The following is a 25,748-nucleotide window of genomic DNA, read 5'->3' as shown; positions in this document are numbered from 1 at the left end:
AAGGGTTCCAAGTAAAATATGCTTCTGGCTATTGGACCTGAAACTTAGGAATGGGGATGGGCTGGAGGTGGTAGAGAAACTTCACAACAAGGAAGAAATCAGGGTGTTCCACCAAGATCTGCTTAATTAGTCCCTGGAAAATGGGGACAAAGAATGAGTAAAGACCACAGAAGAAGGTCTGCTACAGAGTTGGGGATGAGACTGTGGGTTGAACTTAGAAGAACAGAGGGATCTGTAGTTAGTCTACATGTTTCCATGGTCAGAGTAGTATGTGGGTTCCCAGAGAGTGCCTGCTGGAGTTGGGGGCTGGGATAAGGCAATGAGCTGGGAGAAGGAAGTTTGGAAGGGAAGATCTATGATCCACTGGATATGGATTCAGAATGAGGAAGGGAGTCTGCAGCAGGTGATCTTCTGCAGAGCTAGGATGAGACTGGAGGATTAATTTCAATGGGCAGAGGGAGAGGTGAAGATGTGCAGTTAGCCTGCCTGCTTCCCTGGCTGGAGTGGCTTGTGTGTTCCCAGAGAGTACCTGCTGGCGTTGAGGAAAGAGACAAAACATATAGCACAGGAATGGAGGTTAGGAGGGGAAGACCTGTGTGATTCACCAGAGACGAGGTGCGGGGGGGGGGGGGGGGGGCTGCCACAGGTATCCTGCTGCAGAACTGGAGTGAGAGCAGGGATTGGACTTAGAATGGAGGTAGAGGTGAAGATGTACAGTTAGCCTGCCTGCTTCCCTGGCAGGAGTGGCCTGTGTGTTCCCAGAGAGTTGGAGCTGGGATAAGTCAACACATGGGGAAAGGAAATTTGGATGGGAAGATCTGTGCGATCCACTGGAAATACAAGCAGGACGGGAAGGGAGGCTGCAACAGATGTTCACTGCAGAGCTGGCATGAGAGTAGGGGATTAATTTGGAGGAGCAGGTGATTAGTTTGGGAGCTGTTAAGATCTGCAACTAGCCTACCTGTTTCCCTGGCTGGAGTATGATAGTGGCTTTTTCATTTGACTGCGTTCAGGTTTGCAGAAATACTATCATACTATCTGAAGATTTAAAAAAAAAAAATGATTTAACTTTTTTTTTACTCTTATGTCTCTATATTATCAAGCATTAACTAAAGACTTCAACATAGCATTGCGTGATAGAATAGGGCCCCATGACAACTTCTAATTCATGCTGGTGACAGGCTTAAAATATCTCCTTCCTCTATTCTGCCCATGGCCCTGTGCTGTGTGTACATATGGTCCTGACTTCACCAGTCAAGGCAGCTTCACTTACCAGGTTGTAACAATGGGTGGTACTTCTGAGACCTCTTCTGGCAAAGGGTTTTTCATGTGCTTGTCCTGAGGAAATGAGCATGGGCATGCAAGGCATGGAGTGCCACCTTGTGGAAGTAAGAATTTAGTACATCTGAGCAGTGTCTTCCACCTTAGTTGCCTTGGTGTGGGTAGAGCTGAGTCATCCTCACCACAAGCACATTTCCTCTCCCAAACAGAACCCCAACCCCAGTCAAGGAAAGGCACACTCGCTATCCACTGAAATCCACACTCATGTCTAAACCTGAACCCTACAGAACTAAATGTCACTATGTTCTGTCTAGTCCAAAGGAACATTGAATTCCAAATACTGAGCTAAACGTTCTCACTCTACATGCCATGGTAGAATTTAGTCATTATCTTGAATCCCACAAATGAATGGTATATTATCTAATGAGCTAATATGAAACTTAATTGTTTATGGTTGTGGGACATCAAGAAGAAACTGCCTGACATGGTGGTGCAAGCTTTTAGTCCAAGTACTCATGGAGAAGGGAAAGGGCAGGCAGGTCTCTGGGAGCAGGAGACCAACCTGGTCTACATAAATAGCTCCACACTAAATACAAACAGAGAGAAATTCCTTCTGTTCCAGAATACATTTTTCTTTAGTAAAGAGGCACCCCAGAAGAACTTGTCATTGCAGATATTATGCAAGTGTTGTGCTCCTCCTGGGTGCAGAGTATAAGAACAAACTTCATCATTCCAAGAGAACATTCATTTCAGAAACCTAGCAACCAGTGTAGTACAGACAAAAACAGAAACAAATAAAACAGTATAAAAATGTAAAGCCCACACAAACTAAGTTTTACATGATATTCTGCAAGCCACACTAACTGAATAATGTAATATTGTTAGGAGAGTGAGCAGGTTAGAAAATTCTCACATATTTGGCTTAGAAACATAATTGTTCACATATACTGCAATATTATTTTATACTATTTTACAAAGATTGTCTATTTTTTAATTATATCATGTTAGGCATAATTATGACCTGGTTAAATACATAATATATTTGCATTTGTACATGAGATAGCTGTAAGGATCATGTCATTACATCACCAGCCTGCAATAGCATCCCAGCCTAAAAAGCGGGTATGCCCTCTCTGTGCCTCATCTCTCCATACTCTCTCCTTCCATACTCTCTGCCCTCCACGTGGTCTCTCTCTCTCTCCCCCTCTCCCTCTCCCTCTCCCTCCCTCTTCCTCCCTCTCCCTCCCTCTCTCTTCTAATAAAGCTCTAAATTATCATGGCTTGTAATTTTTCCACCACTGCAGCATCCAGTGCTCTCTTCTGTTGGCATGGCCACCATCTGGTGCCGTGACTTGGATAGATCACTGGGGACCTGCTGCCACTTGCTGCCGCCTCCTCCCCCATCCAGCAAGAGCAGGAGACACGAGTGCATGCGTCCCTCACCTCCGCTGGACCCCCACACAGTTACTGCTACTGCTACCGCCATGATTCTTCACCATAGTGAGTGAGTCCGCCATTCTTGCGCAGCTGTAGTCTGAGCTATATTCTTTGCGACTGACACCCCAGGTGTTGTCCTTGGGCTGCGCTGGCAATGGCAGACACATTTTCACTCCTGACAAGGGGGTCAATGCTGTCTTGCATCCACTGGTGGACCACCTGCAGTGCATGCCACAGTCCTTAGCATCCCTTGACAGAGAGGATGGCTAACTTGAGCTGATTCATAGACCTTTTTTCACTCCTCGGGGATGCCTGAGATTGGAGTCTGATTCCAATTTGTTATTTTAATTTTTTTTCTCTTGGCTACAGCCATGGGACAAAGGGGCAGATACATTTACCACTTACATTGGCGGATACCAGTAAATTTGGCCGCATAACAGCTTCACGGGAACTTCTGCCAGTGATCGGGCAAATAAAAGAGTTACTTTATCCCCAAGGGTTCTGCTAAAGCTCTGAACCCTTCTCCCTCTCCATTTCTGCCTCTGCCACATGTAACCTTTTCTGTCTGACTTCTGCTTGCAGTGGGTGGGCTCAAATGGGCGGGCTTGGATGGCTTTTACTGACTCTCACCCTAACTCACCTTAACTCCACCCACTCATTCTCAAACTGCTTTGGGAAACAGAGATGAATCTGTAAGCAGCTAAGATCCATACAAATAAATTTACAATAGTCAAGATGGCTCTTAAGCCAAAAATCAGCTAATAGCCTCAGGCAAGTCTTCCAAAAGGATCAGTTTATAGTCTGCCTCCAATCATTAAAAAAAAAAAAAAAAAAAAAAAAATTTCAGGACACAGAGCAAAATCTGTCTCTTGTTCTCCAGACCTCCCTGACTAAAACTTAAGCATCTAGACAGCAAGGTTCCTGACCCCACAGACAAAAGAGTCATCTGTGGCATTTAAGGTGTGCCAGGGAAGAGATAAAAGCCTGAAAACAAAATTGCCAAGTGCTGGCACTCTCTGACTCCTGAAAGCTGTTGGGTCCCTGTTTTAAGTGAGAAAAAAGGCCACAGGATAGCAAATGCCCTGCCAGGCCATCAACAGCCTTGTTAAAAGTGCCGCCTAGAAAGACAACCAGTCAGCTGACTGCCCCCAGGCACCAAGACGCATGGGTACACCAAGCTAAGACCTCCAGCAGACCTAGGCTTGGCTACAGACATGTCAGGGAACCCAGAACAAAGCAGGGAAGTAATCTGTTTCTTTCCTTCTGGACACCAAAACCACTGACTTGGTCCTGGGCGTTTGGGGATGTCACCTCTCCTTTCTCTATTGTCGGGTACAGAGGACAGCCTTACCCATCTCACCAGATTTAATTGCACTTTCAGAGTTACTTAATGAAAAAAGATTTTCAGCTAAAACAGGAGCTTTTACTTCATTGTCTCACTCCAGATCTACTGCCTATGTTTCTCATGTGCACACAGACAGGGCCATGATCTTTGCCTTGTCCCTAATTCAAAAAGTAAGTTTTCATGTACCACAAGCTTTTCTCTTCCCAGTTCCCTGTTCTAACTCACTGTTCAGCTAATGGTACAGGACCACCACAGAACTGGAGTCCAGAGATCATCAAATAGAAATGGTAACAGTTAAAAGGTATTTACACCCCCAGACCCAAAAGTGTCTGGGGGCTACAAAAAGACTTTAAGGTAAACATCTATTACTGTGAGATGCTTTTAACAGTTGATCACCTGTCTCCTGAATGCTGAACTAGTAAAGGAAACAGGTACCTTAAAATAATCTGTCTCTGATAAAGCTTAACATGTTTCAAAATCCACCTGGACAGACCAGATCTACCTCAGAGAAGTGCCAACATAAAATAATAATGATTATTTTCTCTCTAAGCTTTTTTCTGTATCACCAGGATCTTGTCAGACAGAAGGTTCCCAGCCACAACCAAGAGGGATACATGTCTCCAGAACAATGGATGGCAGACGTATCCCACAACATCTACCTACCTCAAAAGACTCCCCTTCCCCATTCCCCAAAGAGTCAACCATGTCCAACAGTCAGCTGGAAGCAGTTTTTGAGAGGAACGATGCCCCTATTCCCATCTACCTGCCTTTTTTTTTTTATTTTAATAATAAGCAAAAGTCTGGGATGTAAGGATTATGTCATTACATCACCAGCCTGTGATGGCGTCCTAGCCTAAAAAGCTGGCATACCCTCTCTGTGCCCCCTTTCTCCATACTCTCTCCTTCCATACTCTCTCCCCTCTGCACGGTCTGTCTGTCTCTGCCTCTGTCTGTCTGTCTGTCTTTCTCTTTCTCTTTCTCTCTGTCTCTCTGCCCCCCCATAATAAAGCTCTAAAAGGTAACCATGGCTCGTAATTCCTCTGCCTCCGCAGCATCTCTTCTGTCGGCATGGCCACTGCAGGTGGCAGCTAGCTACAAGCACTACCACATAACCAACAATAACTATATTATACGTAGGCATAATTATAACCTGGTTATTGTTTACATTTGAAAATTAATCATGGCATAAGGAGATATGATTGTGTGTCAAGTTGACAGGGGGTGGATTTGTAATGGCTATTCTTGGTTGTCAACTTGACTATGTCTAGAATTGACTAAAACCCAAAAGTGGAGAAACACACCTGTGTGGGATTTTTGATTAATTTGAAGTGGGAAGATTTGCTTCTAATCTGAATCTTTAAGGTAGGAAAACACATCTTAAATCAGATCTTTTGAGGTGGGAACACCCACCTCTAATCTGGAGCCCTCCTTTTGCTAGAAGCCTATATAAAGACATGGGAGAAGGAAGTTTTTGCACTTTACCTGATTGCTTTTGCCTCACTAGCAAAGCCATTCCTTCACTGGCATTAGAACTTACTTCTTCAGGATTCCAGCATATACTGATGGCCAGCTGAGGCATCCAGCCTCATGAACTGAACAACTACTGGCTCCTTGGACCTTCCACTCATAGGCAGTCATTGTTGGATTATCTGGACCACAGCCTGTAAGCCATTCTAATAAATTCCCTTTCTACAGATAGAATATTTTCTATAAACCTTGTTACTCTAGAGAACCTTGATTAATACAACCACTCTTGGTCATATACCCAAAGGATGCTTCATTCTACCACAAAGACACTTGCTTAACCATGCTTATTGCTGCTCTATTCATAATAGCCAAAAACTGGAAACCTAAATGTCCCTCAATAGAAGAAAGGATAAAGAAAATGTAGTACATTTACACAATGGAGTATTACTTGGCCATTAAAAAATGATATCATGAAATTTACAGGAACTAAAAAAATCATCCTTAGTGAGGAATCCAGACTCAGAAAGATTATATATATTCATTTATTTGTGTATATTTGTTGTTAAGTCAGTGATAACCAAACTATATTCCATAGAACCACAGAGGATAGGTATAGAATAAGGGACTGGAGAGAACAGATAGATCTCATTAATAAAGGGAAATAAAACAGATAGTTATGGATGTATGAGGGGCTGGAAGAGGATGATCAAGTGGGCAGGGGAAGGGGATGAGGGAAGGCGTATGGAGAGAGACAGCTAAAATGAAGGGCCATCTGAAGGGTTGTATATATTTATTATAAGTAATATATACTATATATATATATATATATATATATATATATATATATATAAATACAATATATACTACCCCTCAAATGGCCATAATATATATTATGGAGGCATATATATAATTAAAACAATAATATATCATAATATGTAATTATTATAAATGTATTGTATATTATTATATATAAATATTATATATATTATAAAGGCAATCTAAATGAAATTGCCAAATAATGGCAGAGACAGGGTTTCAACTGGCCACCTCTTGTCACTAAATGAAACCTCCAGTACTGGGATTGGGTTACATCTAATTGAGTTGTTGGCCAAAGGTGTCCCATGGGAATCTCCAAACAACTCAGGCTGGTACCAATACTATAAGCTGCTCTCCACAAACTGACAGCAAGGGCCCATTGCTGAAGATAACACCTGTACAAATAAATCATTGAACATGGAGAAGTCCAACTGGTGCCTATATAGAGCCTTCACCCCCCTACATTCTAGTGTCTTTGGTACAGGAAGGTGATCTGTACACTATCAAAAGAGAAACATAATCCCCAAGCCAACCACAAATCCTTTCATCTACAATGGTGCCCTGCCTGCAAGATATGCTAGGGAAATGGTGGCACAAGTCTTGTGGTAGTAACCAACCAGTATCGTATTTGACTTAAGGCCCACTACACAAGATGGAACCCATACTTGATACTGCTTGGGTAAACAAGAACCTGAAAGTATATAGCCCAGGGACCTAGGGGAAAACCAAACACTAAAAAATAAAAAGAAAAAAAATGTAGTGATAAAATGACTCCTAATGATATTCTTCTATACTCACAGATCAAGTGTCTTATTCAGCCATCATCAAAGAAGTTTCCTCCTTCAGTAGATTCATAGATACTCACAGGCAGACATTAAACAGAGAGTCAGAAACCTTGGAACACTCAGCCCTAAATAGGATGTATCCATCAAATCCTTCCCCTCAAAGCTCAGGGAACCCCTCAGAGAGGATGGAAGACACCAAGAAAACAAAGCCCTCTAAATGAACATGAGCAAAGCTTATATGAACTCATAGAATGAAACAGCATGTACAGGCCTGCACCAGGTATCACTTACTCTATATATACTTACATAAACACATATATATGTACATGCGTATACGTGTGCGTGTACGTGTTATGGCTTCCAGTTTAGTGTTTTTATGAGATTCCTGAGTGAGTGAATAAGTGGGTCTCTTGATTCTTGTTCTTCCTCTTGGGCTCCGTTCCTTCTGTTTGTCTTACCCAACTCCATGTGATAGCTTTTATATCTTTTGTTACATTTGATTATCCCTTAGAACCCTGTTCTAACTAGAGAAAGGAGGGAAGTAGATCTGGATGGAACGGGAGATGGAGAGTAGCTGGAAGGAGGAGGGGAACCATAATCAGAACCTGTGATTTGAGAAAAGAATCTATTTTCAGTAATAATGAAGAGGAAAAGGAAGGAGGGGAAGGAGGAAGAGGAGCAGGAGGAGGAGGAGGAGTCCTCTTTAGGTTGGGGTGAACAACTTTGTAGTCTCTTTTCCCAGCAAGCAACTCTTGCTATGTAAATGAGGGTATTTCTGTGGTTGCAGATTATTCTAATTGGCTACAGAACCTTCTGTGGCTCTTCTTGGATAGAAGTACATCTGGGGTTCTCTAAGGAATGCTTTTGGGACCATGGTGAAATTAGGACCTGTACCCCATCTGTATGCCGCACCTCAATTTTATGTCTATGTGTGTTCTGCCTGATTGTACTAGTGGGTACACCTCATGAGTTCTAGGTGCTGCCAGTGGAGACCAGAGGAGGGTGGTGTGTATCCTGGAACTGGAATTACAGGTAGCTGTTAGCCTCTCTGTGGGTGCTGGGAAGCAAACCCAGGACCTCTGGGAGAACAACCGGTGCTCTTAACTTCTGAGATCTTTCCAGCCTCCACCCCAAGCCCTCCCGGCTCTCTTATAACCATAGCTTTTCCTGCACACTTAGGCCTTACCATCACCTCTTTGCCATTTACTGTTGGCATTTCAACTGTAACCCTGTAACCCTGGAGCTACCTCAGACATTGCTACGGTTGTGAGTATCATTTTGTTTCATCCATGGTCTTCTCACTCCAAAAGGCAGAATAGAAGCAGCAGGGCTGTGGTGGGTTGAAAGATAATGCCCCCACAGGAAGTGGCACTATTAAGAGGTATGGCTTCGTGGGTGTAGGTGTGGCCTTATTGGAAGAAGTGTGTCACTGTGGGGGTGGGCCCTGAGATTCCCTATGCTCAAGCTACAGTGTGACATATAGTTGCTTCTGCTGCCTGTGGATGAAAATGTTGAACTCTCAGCTCCTTCTCCAGCACCAAGTCTGCCTGCATGCTGCCATTTCCCATCATGATAATGGACTAGACTTCTGAAACTGTAAGCCAGGCCCAATTAAATGTTTTCCTTTATAACATTTACAATGGCCATGGTGTCTCTTCACAGCAATAGAATAGTTACCTTGTAGGTTAGCAGATATCTATAAACCATTCTAATGTGTTTTTCTAAAGCATTGGATACAAACGACAGGTGGGTGGCCTGCCCAGCCTGTTATGCATTTCATTTCCTCAGGAAAAAATGCATGAAGACTCATTTACCACAAGAGGTCACCCAAACACCACCTTTAGTTTTTTATCCATTGAATTGGAATGGCACAGGGCTGTAGTCAGCCCGTTTCTGTGCTGGAGCTTCTTGATAAATTCATTAATTGGCTTTTTATGTATGAGGGGTGGAGAAGGTATTCCAGTGTATGTGAAGGTTAGAAAACAAATGCAGGTGTCTTTTCTAATATGTGGGGCCCATGCAACTTAGTCAGCCTCATTGTCAAGTAGATGGTGGGGTGGGGGATGCTGAGGGGGTGGTCTGGAAGTTATGGGGAGAGTTAAAGAGGCCTGGAGAGGCACCTGGGTCCCAGGTGGATTATAAAGGCCTTGGCATGGATTCTGAGAGCCCAGAGTGAGGACTCAGTGCCCTCCAGAGGCAAGACTGTAACACCTGCTGAGTCACACAGTGGGATGCCTCTGTGTTTTTCAAAGCATAGTAATAGGGTATCTCAAGCATTCTATTCTCTGTATAAGGTGTAGAATGGAACAAGAGAATTACTCATTTTATTTGCTAAAGATACTCTTAAGTTTGGATAAAACTGCAGGAAGCAAAGTTGGAGAGTTTTCAATCTCAGAACTAGTTTGTAGTTTGGCTCACCTTCCTCATTTGCTGTAGGATTTGGAGAAAACCCCTTAACCTCTGCCTGACATTCACCCAGTTGTGGATATAATTGCAGTATCTCCATAATGTACAAAGGGTTAATACAAAAAAGCCTAACACTTTACAAACAGCAGTGAAAAATGTACCAAAGATGCAAATCAAAGTTGTAGATTTTTGAAATCTGGTTTAAATAGATCATGCCTTCTATGTAGCCTGTGCTTCCACAATCCCAAACCTGCTGTGGCAACCTCCTAGGCAAAGGGATTACAGGCATGTATCACCAACAAAGCCTGAAAACTGAGTTCTAGTGGCCTTTGTCCTTCCCTACCCTCTGTGCCATGCTTTAAGGGAATATGGACTTGACTCCTCTAAGTTTCTTTAGAGAGAGGGTTTATATCAGATTGTTGGATATGTCTCTAAACCATTGTGGAGACTAGAGAAGTAGAGCTGTAGGTCCAGTTGAACCAATGATTCTTAAGGATTCTTAAGGCTGTCCAGTGATGAAAGCTCTAAATTCTCTCCAATGGAGACTTCTCCCCCAAGTCACACACCTTTGCTCAGAGCTGCCTCCTAGGATATTTTCCATGTATTCCACCTGAAGAATTAAGTCTACCTTTGTAACCAGACATTTTATGTCCCCAGCATTTGTTCCCAAATACCTGGCAGTTGCTTCCCCAATTACCATACAGAGGCTTAATTATAAATGCTTGGCCAATAGCTCAGGCTTATCACTAGCTAACTCTTACACTTAAATTAACCCATAATTCTTATCTATGTTTAGTCATGTGACTTGGTACCTTTTCTTAGTATGGCATTTTCATCTTATTTCTCTACATTGGCTGACAACTCTCCAACTCCATCTTCCTCTTCCCAGAATTCCCCTAGTCTGGCTCTTACTCTCAATTTCTTCCTGTCCAGCTATCTTTTTATTAGCAAATGAGAGTAATACATATAGTTTACAGAAGGACTGTTCCATAGCAACTTTAGAAAAGATAATATCTGTAGCCATGTAGGGCCTAGAGCCTGAATCACAAGAGCAGGTTACCTGTCAATCTTCCCATGTCCATCATCAAATGCTGGTGACCACAACCTAGCTAGATCTTTGGCCTGAACTTGTTGCTCCTTCTCTGAGGTTTGTTCTAATACAATCAAGTAGTATTAGAAAAATAATCAAAAAAGCCCAAATTACCTATATTATTTTCCAAATAGATTTCCCTAAACCAGAACAATTCCTGAAAACCCAACAAACACACACAATGCGATTAGCACAATAACAGGATAACTAAGGCTGGTGGAGGTGGAGAACAACTTCACAGGGTCATTTCAAACACAGGATTTTAAGGTCTAGGGAATTTCATTGACTCTCCCAAGGCGATTTTCACAGTATCTATTACTAAAGGGTCTGGATTCTGTCCTTCTATACTTTAAATGGAAAAATAACAACAAAAAATCTAAACATGATTTTCCATTGATAGCTATAGTATTACAGATAGTACCCAAATATGCAGTCCCTTGAAATTTCTATGTATCACTGTCTTCAGAGAATACATTTTAATACATGACATATTTAAAAATAGAGCATGGGCTTAATGCCTCAGTCTAGCAAGGCCTGGAATGTTTCAAATTCTGAAATAAGTTTATTTGTTCTTGTTTTTTATAATTAAATAACATACAACAGTCATTTTTGAGTATGAAATTTCCATTTCTTAGTCATGATTATTCACATATAATCACCTTGTAATAAATCAAACTGCACTTTAGGCTATACAGCAGACCCAGTTTCCAAACCAAAGCAAAAATCAAACAAAAAAATTAACTATTAGCATAGTAACAGGGACTGCTAGAAAGCATGGGAGGCTTCTACAGTCACATGTAGAAGAAACCTGTTCTTTCTCTGCTGTGCTTAAGCACATATACAGATCACTACAATATGAGAAGCCCAATGATACACTCAGGTTTTCTTAAAACTTTCTAGAATAGGATACATGTTTTCAAATGCTTCGTAGATCTCAGAACGCTCTTTGGCACCTATAAAGAAATCCAAGTATATATAAAGTTTAACACAACAACAACAACATCTTTAATACTAAAATTGCATTTCACCATGTTCAATTACTGTTTATTTTGGGAAATGGTCTAGCTAAACAGCCCAGGGTGGCCTCAGAATAGATCCATCTCTGTCTGCCTCCCCAGTACTGGGATTACAGGATGTGCAGTTTTGTGATGGTTTCTACATGATGCCTCTTCAGTAGTTCACAATAAGTGGCATTTCTTTCTAATAAAGAAAAGTATTGGAGGAAAGGCACTATAGCCACAGTCTCTCAAAAATACATGCCATAGGGCAAAGATTCCTTTAGTATTTCTCTTCTCTGTGGATATTGTCTTCAGTCATACAGGGCTCAGTGAAAATATAGATAACAATGTTGTGCAAGTGTGCTACAACATTACATAAAAATGACATCCTCAGCACTTGTGACCTTAGCTAGTAGCAAAAAATGACTTCCTTGTATCCACTCATTTTTTGGTTAGTGTCTTGTTTTCCTAGTATCAGACAGGGTAGAATCATTCTGAGTTTCTAATTTTGATACATAGGGAGAAATTAGAGGGAGGATTTATTCCATTTTCATCCTTAGAGTCTTAGCTGTCAGCAACTGTTAACCAGGGTATTACTGACAAGGACTTAACAGCACTAAAAACAGATTAGACACTCTCCCTTGAGAAATATCAGCCAGTTCCCACTTGTCTCTCACCAACAACCATCAATCATCACTCTCTCCACCTTCAAAAGTTGATAGAGACAACCCAAAGAGTGTTTTGGATTGGTTCTTATGTGAATTTAGGGCTTCAGCTAAATAGGAATTAGTATCTGACATATCTGTGGGCAGTAAGCAAAGAAAGGAGGTTAATGGAAGAAACAATAAAAACTGTTAGCACCAGGTGTGGTGATACATGCCTATAAGCTATCACTCGGGAGGCTGAAGCAGGAGGACCATGCCCTCCTGAGCTACACAGCTGACCCTGTTTCAAAAACAACCTTTTGGTATGTGAGTAACTTGGAGTATCTGGAGTCATAGGAGTCTTCCTTCAGAGAGGCAAAGCTTGAAAGAAAGGAGGAAATCTGAGAGTGGGTATCTGGCTCAGCTCCAGGCCTAATGAGGGCGAAGATCCAAAAAGAGGACCGACTAGAATTCAGATCAGGGATGAGCTGTAATACCTTTATTAAAGGAAAAATCAGCTGATAGTCCAGACATGGGAATTCAGCAACCTCTGCGCTGCTAGAGGGAATGTAAGCTGGGTTCAGCTCCCAAGTTGGGGTGTTCCTCTAAAGTTAAGGAATCACCACACAACCCAGCAATTCCACACAAGTAAACTCTTCACAAAACCAAAAGCAGGTATACAGTGCAGTTATAACAACAAAGAGAGACAGCCTCAGTGGCCATCAGTGGATAAAAACCCAGTGTGTGTACACAATAGAGTATGGCTCAACCATAAACAGGACAAAATTTGGACATGCCTCAACACTTGAAACAAATCTAGGCACACACCCCTCCCACAAAAGTGGCAGGAATGGTTACATTTAGATGAAACATTCAAAATAGGTAAATCCATGAAGACAACAGACACAGGTGCCTGGCTGCTGGAGAACATGGAAAACTGTTCAGTGATATGGGGATTTATTTGGAGCCATAGAATGTTTTAGAACTGGAGGTAATGGTATAGTCACACTGCATTACAGAACTCTAAATGTTCTAAATGCCCACTTTCCAGTGGTTAAGTTTGTTAGATAAATTCCATTTTTAAAAACCTTAAAGAAGTAAGGAGGAAGTCCTTATAAGTCTAATTTTTTTTTTTTTTGGTTGCCAATGGCAAAATTGTATTTATTCCTTGCTAAGAAGTTTGCAATTTGTAGGTCTGCATCCTGAAAGATGAAAAAATGAAGATGAAGGTTACTAATAGAGGAGAGAAACTCTGCACCTTTGGGGTGGGAAAGCCCCCAAAGTCTCATCAAAGTTAGAATATTGAAGTTTCCCTTTCTAAAGGGATCAGTTTTATGTAAACCAAACAGTGAGATGGGGACAGCAAAAGTATAAGGCTACTGACAAAGAACTTGCCTCTGCTTTGTGAACACCTCTATCTGGAAGAGGCCTCTTGCCATCAGAAAATGGCATGTGATAAGTGATACAAGCATGCACAGCAAGGCAAACCCCATGGCAAGACATTCTTTTTACAGTTCTTTGAGGAACAGGGCATCCAGGTCTAGCATTTGAGATAAACACTGATTTGCTTTTTCCATAAGGTTTTATATAAAATACTGTATCTAAGAACACTTCATTCAAAGATGAATAACATACCATCTGGAGACCTCTGAGAAGCAGGAACTCAGCCAGTATTTTACATTAGCAACATCTGATTTCTGACAACAATTTCAACAAATGATTTCTAACACAATGGAGTATACAGTTCCCTTATTTCATAAATGGGGGAAGCAAGGCCCAAGAAATTAAAGTTACCTAAATCATAAAGCAGCAATGAGGGAGGCATGCAACCAATGTTCCCTTCTTTACACCAGAAGCCATCAAGCTCATTGCCACTTGTTAAAACAAGATTTTCTCAAGTTAGTACTTGATCTGGTGCTGGGTATCAGACCCAGGGCCTTTTACATTCTAGGCAAACCCTTTTCTCTCTGACTGTGTCCCAGACCTCATCCAACATTTCCTCACTAAAGTATAAACATTAAAGGAAAAATAATTAGTCTCATAATCCAATTAACAATAATAAAAGCCCCTACCTTATTGCAGCAACAGCACCAACAGGGTGACCTCAGCATTTTAAGTGGTTTACCATGACTTTTCTGTGTGCTTCAATGACTGCCCCTTTGGGATACACACCATTCCTAACCCTGACCATTGAGGCAGCAAGTGTGCCTGATAATACCAGGAAAGGACCAGCTTTGAAATTCTGTAAGAGCCCAAATGGCAGCTGTACCACTAACTTTGCAATCATAAGCATCTCACCTGACCTCTAAGTTTCAGGTTCCTTACCAGAAAGACAGCAACCCTTCTCTTAGAATAGTGAGGGGATTATGTGCACTAATGTTTGTGCAAAGTCCTTTGAAAAATCATAACATTTCACAAAAATCTAGGCAACTTTATTGTCCTTGAAGAGCATACGGCACACTGGATGGTTGGTCTAAGAACATATGGCTTATCCTCTGGTCCAGTGAAATCCAGTGCAACATAATTCCACCACCTGTCTCCATAGGGCTAGATTGCTGCCAGATGGGTATTTGCATGCACCTGGTAGGTACCCAAAATTAAGGGACCGTCACTTAGACATCAGATTTATGAAAACATCTCCATATTTTAGCAAGATGATACACCAACCAGCAATACAATGACTTGAACTAGCCAAGTTGTGGGAGCAGGGAGGGGGCTGTCTTGCTAGCTAATGCTAGTTGGTGGCCTGGAACTATGTAGACCAGGCTGACCTCTTTCTCAGAGATTTGCCTGCCTCTGCTACCCAAGCACCGGGACTAAAGGCAATACCCACCATACCCAGCCTTCTGTGCAATTTTTAAAATGCTGCTGGAAGTTTAGTCAAAAGATGTTTCAGACACACTATTGGAAGGAGGGCTTGATATAGAATATATTGTAGATGCCTTTCAAAGAACTTGGAAATTTATGCTCAGAACTTTGAAAACAGCAGTATACTTAAACAAAAGTTTGACTTCTGAGCACTTGCACTAATAATTCTCCACATACAAAAGTAGTCAAATGTTTGTCCCATTTATAAGTAACAAACACAAAGGATCATAGAAGCATCTGACAATGAGGGACAAGTTTATTTAGTAACCTGTGAGAACAGGAGGCAGGAAGTGTAGGGCAGCTGGTATAGCCAGTGTACGGACTATAACTGTTTAGTTGTGACCCAAGAATGACTTCTATACCTTTAAGTGATTGGGAGAAAATAAAAGAGTACTATTATGTGACACGTTTAATCCATAGTCACCTAATTCACAGTCCAAAGCCTCTATATGATGCCAGTTCCAGCAGAAACGCTTGGGGCCACAAAGTCTAAATATTTAGCGTTTGGCCTTTACAGGGAATATGTACCAATCCCTGCCTTGGGAACATTGTGGATCTTTATTAAAAGCCTCCTTAAAGAGTTAGCTTCATGTGTGATAATAGTTGATATAAAGCAGAATAGCAAGATGAAAATACACACTAAGGAATGATATGTGAAAATGTATCATTTTAGGAATTGAGATCTATGAGTGATGCCATTTTCCCTTTTTCTTTCCCCTAATATAGCAAAAAAAAAAAATACCTTGTTATGGAGGAAAAGCAAAGCATACACAGAGCTTTACATTGTATGAACATGAGATAGTAACCTTAAACTTACCTGTCAACACAACTTTTCCAGATGCAAAGATGAGCAACACCACTTGTGGTTTTACCATCTTATAAATAAGGCCAGGAAACAGTTCAGGTTCATAACTGAGATGTGAAAAGTGATAGATTGCACTATTATTCACTACATTCAAGATCCCACACATTAAACTTCATACCATAGTTGTAAAATGTGCCATTTTACTAAAAACCTCTTAGTTATCTTGGCAAGAGTAATATCTTGAGTGTAGACAATTTTTTTTCAGCTAAGATTGAACACAGAACCTCACACATTTTAGGCAAGTGCTGTGACACTGGGCTACAACCTTTACCCTGAGTGTAGACACTTAAGACATTCAAAAACAGAATTTTTCATCGAGCCTGGCCTGGTGGCTCATGTTGGGAATCCCAGGATGTGGAAGGCCAAGCGGGGATTGAGAGATTAAGTCTGGACTACATAGAGAGACTGTCTCAAGGACAATTAAATTTTGTTTCTTAAACAGGGTACCCCCATGTGTTTCCAAAACTGGCCCAGAACGTGCTCTTCATCGCCCAGGCCGCCTTGAGTTTGTGGTCTTCCTGCCTCAGCTTCCTGAGTGCTGGGATTTCCATTTCAGGCAGACACCATCATGCCAAGCTTTTGTCTGTTTGTGTTGGCTTTTGGTTTGGGGTTTTATTTTTGTTCTTGTTTTGAGACAGGGTTTCTCGGTGTAGCCCTGGCTGTCCTAGAACTCACTCTGTAGACCAGGCTGTCCTCAAACTCAGAGATCCACCTGCCTCTGCCTCCCAAGTGCTGGGATTAAAGGTGTGTGCGACTGCCACCCAGTGACCATGCCCAGAAGAGCTAACTTTTGGTAGTTTCTCTCATTTGTAAACCACCCTAGATTGTTAGAAATTGAGATTAACTTTTGGCATCAGATCTGATATTTGAAGATCTTGTTAAATGTTTTCTGCCTTTCACCACTCAACTAAAGCTTACCAGTAGCAGCATATAGACACATTTTTCTGGATTTTCCAAGTTCCCAACAATAAGAACATTTTTTGTGCATTTATAAATTGCTAGACATTTTTAGCATATAGAACCTAAAAGAAGTTCAAGATCACAGTTACTTGTCTTTGGACAGCTGCTATACAAAGGAACCCAATTGCATTATACCAAGTATGTAAAGTTCACGATTTGTTCCTATAAGTAGTCATTCACTCAGACTTACTAGAAAACATATGCTGGGTCTCCATGGAGCAAAGGATAGGGCTTAAGGATTGTGTCTCCATGTTCCATCCCAGAGAAGGGCACAGGGCCATAGAAATGGTTGAGATGTCTCCCCTGGAGACGTTGGGAGGGTAAAAGGAGGGTACCAAAATACAACCATTCAGAGTAATGGCTCATGGAGAACAATAGGAGGAAAACAAGACACCTGAAAAATGGCACACTAGGATCTACCCAAACCTTCAGGTGCTTGTCACTGCGGTTCTTCCTCTACACATGTAGTTCTTCAACCAATCAAATCATAGCAGCCCTTACTGGAAAAAGAAAGGTGATCACTTCAAGGTGGTGACACTCCTGGAGAGTATGGAGGTCACTTCCAAAAACATGTTTTTAAGTAAAAGAGGGTTGAAGCGCAGAGGAAGGGGGAAGGACAGAGACCATCCAGTAGAGACTGAATAGCAAACATCTGATGATTCCTTGGCCAGTTCAACCTTGAATCGTCTTCCAGTATCACCTGTCCAGGAGCACTTCTCTGACTCTCCAAATCTACATGACACAAAGCATCCTACTCAGGGTCTCATTGCACACAGAGCAGCCTTAGCTCCATAGTGACTTCCACAGTTCAACACTAACACTGACAGTTTGTCTTTATTTTAGTCAATGAACCCTCTGTGGGCAAGGGACTAAAGGTGCATAGGTGGCCAGTAGAACCTTACCATCTACTACACAATACTCACCTGGATTTTAGACCCCTAGCGAGTATTTATTGCCAGCATATTTCTGAGTTTAAAACTGAAGTGGAAATGTTCATAGAAAGCTATAAAGATGATTGTGACATAGATTGGTAGTGAAGGTAGCAAGGGAGAGACTGTAAGTGGTGATGTAGCTCAGGGGTAGAGCACTTGCTTAACAAGAGGCTTGCGGCCCTGGGTTCAACACCCTGGACATGGTGATGCATACTTATAATCCTGGCACTAAGGAGGCTAACACAAGAGAATTGCTACAGTGTGAGACCAGCCTGGATTACATAACCAGACCTGGTTTCAAAACTAAATATAAAACTAGGACACACCTGTATTGGATGTTGAAATGCCCATTCCAGACCCTAAATTAAAGGTGAATTTGAGATTTTTAACATAAGACGCACTTGACCTGATCATGACTGATGGTGTGATGTTTCTTAAGAGCTACAGAAATCCCTTTCTCTGCTTAGAAAAGTATCCTTAAGGCTCCCAGTGTAAAGAGTAGGCATGCACGTGCGTGTGCATGGACATGCATAGGCACACGTGCATGCACACACTGCAGTTGAGATCCATATCCTGTGGATGAAGACCCAACAGAGTGCTTCTGTGGGAGGCCAGCACAAGACCAGAAAGAGACAGTCTCTGGAATACAAAGTACACTTTCCAGCCAGACACAAAAAACTTAACTGAGCTCATAAACCCAACTAAGAACAAGAGACTGATGTGGGCCTCTTCTAGAAGATAAAAGCCAGGTAGCTGACTCTGATCTTGCTCTTCTGGTAGTTCTGTGTTTCAGAAAGGGAAAATGGTGACAAGTGACTTTTTTGCTGTCAACTGCAATCTCTCTGTATTGAGAAAGGAAAGGAGAGAAGGGAAGGGTGTTGCACACAACATGTGGAGCCCCAGTGGCCTGAAAGGAGAGCAAGGAGTCTACCTCAGCCTTGCCGAGTTGAGGTGGATCTCATCCATGTGTTCTGAGAAGGGAGACTGGAGACCTGTGGCTTGAAAAACTGGATGATAAAATAAAATGTCTGTGTTCACATATTTAAAAATGGAGTATGTACTTGTCTATAAATCAACTGGTGTGGGTTGAAGAAAACACCCTGGAGGTGATGTATATTGCATGAGGAAGAAAGGAAGCTGTCCACGGAACTGACTTTTGAAAAATGAAAAACATGGCAGATACCATAGCCACTCAATAAGCAAATTGATGGGGGGAAATAGGAGGAAGAAGAAAGCACCACCCAAGGTAAATCTCAGAATAAACTGTAGCTTGGCAGTTAAGAAAAGTCTAGACATTTTAAACTTCTGCTGGGTTGGATTGGAAAGGGAAGCCAGCAGAACCCCTTCCACTGTTCCTTACCAGCTTGACTGAACAGACTCACTGTTCACTCACAAAGGAAGTAAAGGCTGGAATGGGACTTTACTGACCGAGAGAGTAAAAGCATCTGCCATTCCACATCAGGTCAGCTGCTTTGACCCAGGTGTGTATCCAGGGGTGGAGGGTGTGGTGTTGACCTCTGAAGCCTGAGCTGCCCTCTCTGCGGGTCAAGCTGTGGCCAGGGAGCCAGTCTAGCTGTGGAGATTAGGTTTAAAGAAGCCAGGAAGACTAGAATGCCGCCTTAGAATAGAACTGCTATAAACACAGCACCGCTCGGTCAGTTACAGCTACACAAAGACACCCCCTCCCAAATGAAGATGGCTAGACAGGACCACACTCGGAGGCCATGCCATAGCCATCCTTCCTCCTCTCCAATTCTTTCTCCACCCCAGCTGTCAGCCTTACCTCTCCACTTCTCCCATTGCCATCTCCAGAGCCACTTGGGTCTGTTTTACAAACCTAGTCAATACAGAGCTTCAGCACCGATGCTGGGTGTGAACTTTGCAGGATTGCAAGCCAAGTCTCTTCTGGTGGAGCTGCCCAATCACAGGTATAGACTGAAGTTGTAACTTCACTGTGAGGACCACTGTTTCAAGACCCTGGGCCCATATCGTAACCTTTGAGGACTAGAGCACAGCATCTTACTCCATTTATCTACCCTGCCTTCTCCTCTAACTTTTTTGGTGAGTCATCACTGTCTCTGACAGCTATCTTGTATAAACAGCCTGAATTTTATAACCGCTACAGCTTAGCAAGTGTGAGGTTAAGCTTGAAAGCCATCATACCTACTGAACTGGCGGTGGGTTAGAGCCAAAATCTCCAGCCTGACAGGAAACTTCACATCGCAGCTTCCCACTATGTTCTGAATTTTAAAATTGAAGAATCGGACAGGGAAGCCAAGCTTCTGCACCACTCGAGCATACTTTCTGGCTGCCAGTCGAGACTCCTCTTCACTGGGGAGACGCAAACATGAGTCAAGACACTTTCACTGTTTCATGAGGTAGAGTCTGGCTCTGTAGCCCAGGCCAGTGGGTAACTCACGCAATCTTCCTGCTTCAAACTCCCAAATGCTGGGATTATAGGCATGCATTATAACACCTAGTAAACTAATAGCATCTTATTCACTCTGTCTCTTTCACTATTTGTGTTGCATTTGTAGCCTGTGCTTCTGACCATATCACTACTACACGTCCTGGGTTCATCTTTCAATGTACCTATGAGACCGCAGGCTGGGGTATGGCTCAGTGATAGAGCACTTGCCTACCATGTGCAAGACTCTGGGTTTGGTCCCTGGAAGGATAAGAAGGATAAAGTGAAGTTCCATGAGAAGGACCTCCTTCCCATATTTTTGTCTGTAGTATTTGTTAAATGTCTGGTACAATGGACAATTAGTTGTTGAACTGACCCAAACCTGTTATGACTGGCCATCTCTCATCTGTAAGGAACTTCTACTTGTTTGAAATGTTATTTGAAAAATTAACTACTGCACTATTTCTCAATGTCTGTCCTCAGACCCAAAATCTTGTTAGAGGGGTCCTGACCCAGGAGTGACCTCTGACACACAGACACTTGTCTAGGAATGAGCAAATTGCTGTTTATAGTCTTCTAAGTGCTTCTGGTACTTGCTACAGCCTGAGAACTGCCCTGGTCTAAAAGTGTGTGAGCCACTTGAGTAGGTACAAAAGTAAGTACAAAGACACGCACAAAAGTAACCAACACAAGGAAGAAACATGCGCCCAGTGAGTGGCATAGACTTAGCTCTTTAGGAGACGAATTGTCAAAAACAAATTTAAATTCCTTAAAACTTGCCCCAGTTTTCTCAACTTTTTCACCCAGCTGCTTCATACTCAGCATGAGGGGGAAAACGTGTCCAAACTTGCAACTGCGATCAACCCCAAATCCATGTCAGGGAATGTGAAGTCCTAGGATTGGGGCCTGTGGTAGTATTCATTTGACACTGTTCCTTTGCCCGAACAACAGGGCTCCTGGACAGGGGCCACTGTGAGTGTACTATGTGAACACAGCTCTCCTGGTGGAGTAGACTCATCTTTGAGTTGTCAATCAGCAGTTCCTAAAAGAAAAGCCTCCTTGACTCAGCTTGCCCGAACAAGCGAAATGTTGGGGTCTCTTCTCTAGATCCCTCGAGTCCTCTTACTGGAATTGTGCCATGAGCATTACTTCAATTATCCTTATCCCCCACCCCACCCCTGCCCACTTCCCTGCCCACTTCTAACTCCTGACATGGCTTAGCAAGACTACGTCCCAAGTCAGCAATGGAATTAAGACATTTAGTCTTAAGTACATTTTCACTGTAAATTTCAAATACGGGTTCCTATTTTAACCACAGCTCAAAGTCTACATATATAGTTACTGTGCAAACATTAGAGAATAGATTTAAAACCCTAAAGTTTCATCACAGGTGGCAAGAACTATTTAAATTTTGCCTTTTGCACATATCTCTAAGCAAACATGTATCTTTCATCCTTATCATTACAGAAAATAGGTTTGGATAGAGTTTGGATAAAATACTGCTCTCTGTATAAACCAAATGCTCACAACTCATTATGCAAAACTCAAGAACCAAATAGATTCAGATAACCTGTGTCTCTATCTGAACTCACAATTACCATCTGAACTTGACTTCCAAATTCTAGAAAGATACAATGTATGTGATATGAGCACATTTTACAAACTTAGATAAACTGACAATTTTGTCTGCTCCCCAACCAATCACATGATGTGACACCACTCAATGTGTAGATATAGCTAGAACAATTTCACTTTGTGACTTAAATCAAAAACCTCTTACTAGATATTTAATATGGATTCCCAATTTTAAACTGTGCTAAAAGAACATTCCTACATCTATCTTGCACAGATGTCCTATGATTACTTAGAAATGGGGGTTTCTGGGACCATCAATCCATAGACCAGTAGAATAGAAGGCCAAGAATCCCATTTAGATACACACAAAATACTCAATCAAGAGTATGGGGCCAGAGTGCACTCTTCAGTAAGTGTTACTTGAATACTGATTGGTGGTTTGAAAAAAAACTATCTTAAACTGAAACAAAATTCCAAATCTGCTTTATCCAATTAATTTAAATTTTTATTTCCATTTCTTAATGCTACAGTAACTAGTGGCTGCCACAGTAGGCAGCAGAGGTACAAGGTACTCCCTTTAAACAGAGCATGCTCTAGACCCGTGGTTCTCAACCTCTGGGTCATGACCCCTTTGGCAAAGTTCTATCTCCAAAAATATTTACATTATGATTCATAACAGTAGCAAAATTATAGTTATAAAGTAACAATAAAAATAATTTTATGGTTTGGGGTCACCACAACATGAGGAACTTCATTAAAGGGTCACGCATTAGGAAGGATGAGAACCACTGCTCTAGACGAATCAAAAAGCCACTATCCTTTCTCTATTAGTTCTTATATAATGTAAGACATGAAAAAGGCTAGAAAAATATTGGAGGTCAATATTTATATCATGTTCTACAGGTAGAATGCCTTTCCAAATAAGATTCCAAATGATCAAACATAAAGGGAAAAACAAGAATCAACTATATACCAACAATTTTGTGTTTTAAAAATCTCCTTTAAAACATGATAAATAGTAATCTGGAAAAATATTTGCAGCATAAAATTGAAAAATACTTAAAATACAAAAGGCTGTCACCAAAAGACAAATATCTCTTGGATATTGGGCAAAAGATATAATATGCATTTGACATGCTTGTGAAGAAGTGTTTAATCTCATTAATCATGAAAATATAAACATTGTCAAATTTTTTCAATAAGTTAAGCAGATACAAATAAGCATATTGGCAGCCCACGCTCATAGGAAGAAGGAATGATTGGTGCCTCTGTAGCTGAGGGTTGAGATCACCTCTCAAAGGGGACTTGCTGTCTATCTGACACAAGGAGGAAACCAGCTCTCTCCTACCAGCTTTATGCTGAAAGAGCAAACATCAGTTCAGGACTTTCTCTGTACGAGACCCAGGAAAGAGAAATCTTTCCAGAGATGCCTCCTGAGTGAATGCTTCAGAAACATCCCATTTAGAAAGTTCTACCTTCTTAAGTGCAATGAAAAAAATCCACAATAATGTCCCTAGGCTTATGATATTTTGTTATGACTGAGGAAAAATTACATATGTGTGTGTATATATGTGTGTGTGTGAACTTGCTTTTAATAGATTTATGTTATATATAATATACATGTGTATTTAATATATACATAACATACATATATGTATTAAAAACAAGTTCCTATAATCAGTTAAGTTCCTTGAACCTTAACCAAACATTGGGGATTATAAAGTTTGGGATATAGCTTAGTATTAAATGTAAAACTAAGAACTCTTTTGTTTGTTTGTTTGTTTTTCCAGACAGGGTTTCTTTGTATAGCTTTGGAGCCTGTTCTAGATCTCACTCTGTAGACTAGGCTGGCGCCAAAATGACAAAGATCCACCTGACTCTGCCTCCCTAGTGCTGGGATCAAAGGCACATGCCGCCACTGCCACCACTACCAGGCCAAGACTAAGAGCTTCTAACCCCACATTAACTATTTGGCAGAGAAAAAGATGTTGCTCCTACTATGAGTTCTCACACAAATGCTTTTCTTACATAGTAAGTTGCCTGTGGGGTAGGAATGGAAACTTCATCCTCATACCTTTTGGCTCCTGTGCAGACCACTTTCCCAGAGCTAAAAATGAGGGCTGTTGTCCTTGGCTCTCGGATCCTCATTATGACTGCAGCAAACCTCTGCACATCAAAGACAATGGGAGAATTAGTCTCTGCTGGGGGTTAACAGTAGCCCAGTTAGAAAGTTGGGCTATCTATGAAAAGTTGGGGAAACTGAAATGGACAAGGAGAGCCAAACAATGTCTGGATCTATTCTTCCCACTTTAACAAAAATTATAAAATGTTATTTTACAATTGTTTTTAAAGTAACAGCTAAAATTAGAGTCCCTGTTATATTTAAGATCTAATGCTAAGGACTTTTAGATTTTCTCTCATTTATACATATAACAAGACTAACAAGTTCATTGTTGCCCTCATTTAATAAATAAGAAATTAAATATTTAACCTCCAACATTATCAGAACTTGGTAAAGAAATGATACAAAAACCACAACTAGTTGGATTTACATTGACATATTTCCTTTTTCTCTTACAGAATCCTCAAAAAAAAAAAATAAGAGTAAGAAGGCAGATGATGAGCTGAGGATATGGCTCTGTTGGCAGAGTCCTTGCCCAGGACACATGAAGCCCAGGATTTGATTCCCAGCATGGAATAATTCAGGTTTGGTGGTGCACCTGGAATTCCAGCCCTCTGAAGGTGGAGACTGGGGCCAGGCAAGGGAGGAGTTCAAGGTCATCCCTGGCTGCATTTAAAGTTTGAGGCCAGTTTGGAATACGTGAACTCTCCTCTCAAAACAAACAAACAAAAAAATGTATGACCCTGATGCTGTACATGCCTATAATACCAGCACTCGGGAGACTGAGGCAGGAGGATTCTAAGTTTAAGAATAGCCTAAGCTACATAGATAAATCCTATTTCAAGACAAAAGCCCACCACAGAAAAGAAAAGAGTGTTATTATGTATGCTATTGACAAGATTCTAGAACATACCAAGGCAACTAAAATCAGAACACAGTATGAATCATGACAAACATGCCAAAGACGAAGAGAAAGTCTGTTTCCTTCTCAACATGTGGTCCCAGGCCTGCTCATTGATAAACCCTGCAAGGACACTTAGGCCCCTGAGACCAGTCGGCCTACCAGCCTACCAATATTGGCATGGCACTAAATGACTTGATCCTCTTATTGGTCCTACACACTCTCTTCTCCAACTTTACCCATCAAGCCAAGAATGAAATTGAAGTGGGTCCTGTGCAAGACAACCTCTTGTGGGGGCCAGCTACTCCAAAAGATCATGGATCACTTCAAGTTCAGACAACCAATTGCAATTTGAACTGGAAACACCAAAAGTCCCTGAGTCACCACCAGAGAGTGGATAAGTCTTCATTAATGCTTCTCGTGTGTTTACTAAATTGTACCACTTTCCCTGGTATTCCTTAAAGTAAGAGATAGAAATATGCATACCTTCACTATATGATCCAAGCAAACAGACTTATAATCCTGCCCTAGCTTTTCAAGCGCTGGGATTATGGGTGTACACCACCTACTTTGTTTTCTTTTGGTTTTTTTTTGTTTTTGTTTTTGTTGTTGTTGTTGCTGTTATTCCTTGAGATAGGATCTCACTTTGTCACCCTGGCTGGCCTTGAACTCAGAGATCTGCCTGCTTCTGCCTCCCAGTCTTGGGATTAAAAATATCCACCATGCCTAGCAATTGTTATCTTATCATCCTGATTTTGTTAAGATTTTAAGGTAACTCAAGCACCACCCTAGAATTTGCATGTATAGTACAATTCCAGAAAGATTCTATACATTCTCTCCCACAAAAGG

General features: G+C 41.5%; 1 protein-coding gene across 1 annotated transcript in view; it reads right to left on the bottom strand.

The window, feature by feature from the left end:
- Window positions 1-11,411: 11,411 nt before the first annotated feature.
- LOC118581722 overlaps window positions 11,412-25,748 on the bottom strand; it is a 51,156-nt gene continuing 36,819 nt past the window's right edge. The window contains exons 10-13 of the mRNA XM_036184204.1: window positions 23,951-24,042; window positions 20,058-20,225; window positions 15,955-16,049; window positions 11,412-11,580 (exon numbers count right to left, since the gene is read on the bottom strand). Of these exons, the coding sequence (XP_036040097.1) occupies window positions 11,504-11,580; window positions 15,955-16,049; window positions 20,058-20,225; window positions 23,951-24,042 (432 nt within the window). The 3' untranslated portion in view covers window positions 11,412-11,503. The remainder of the gene's footprint in view (window positions 11,581-15,954; window positions 16,050-20,057; window positions 20,226-23,950; window positions 24,043-25,748) is intronic.

Source organism: Onychomys torridus, chromosome 4 (assembly GCF_903995425.1).
Source record: "Onychomys torridus chromosome 4, mOncTor1.1, whole genome shotgun sequence".
NCBI lineage: Eukaryota > Metazoa > Chordata > Mammalia > Rodentia > Cricetidae > Onychomys > Onychomys torridus.
Note: the sequence above shows the minus strand (reverse complement) of the source record. Positions and strands in the feature narration are given on the sequence as shown.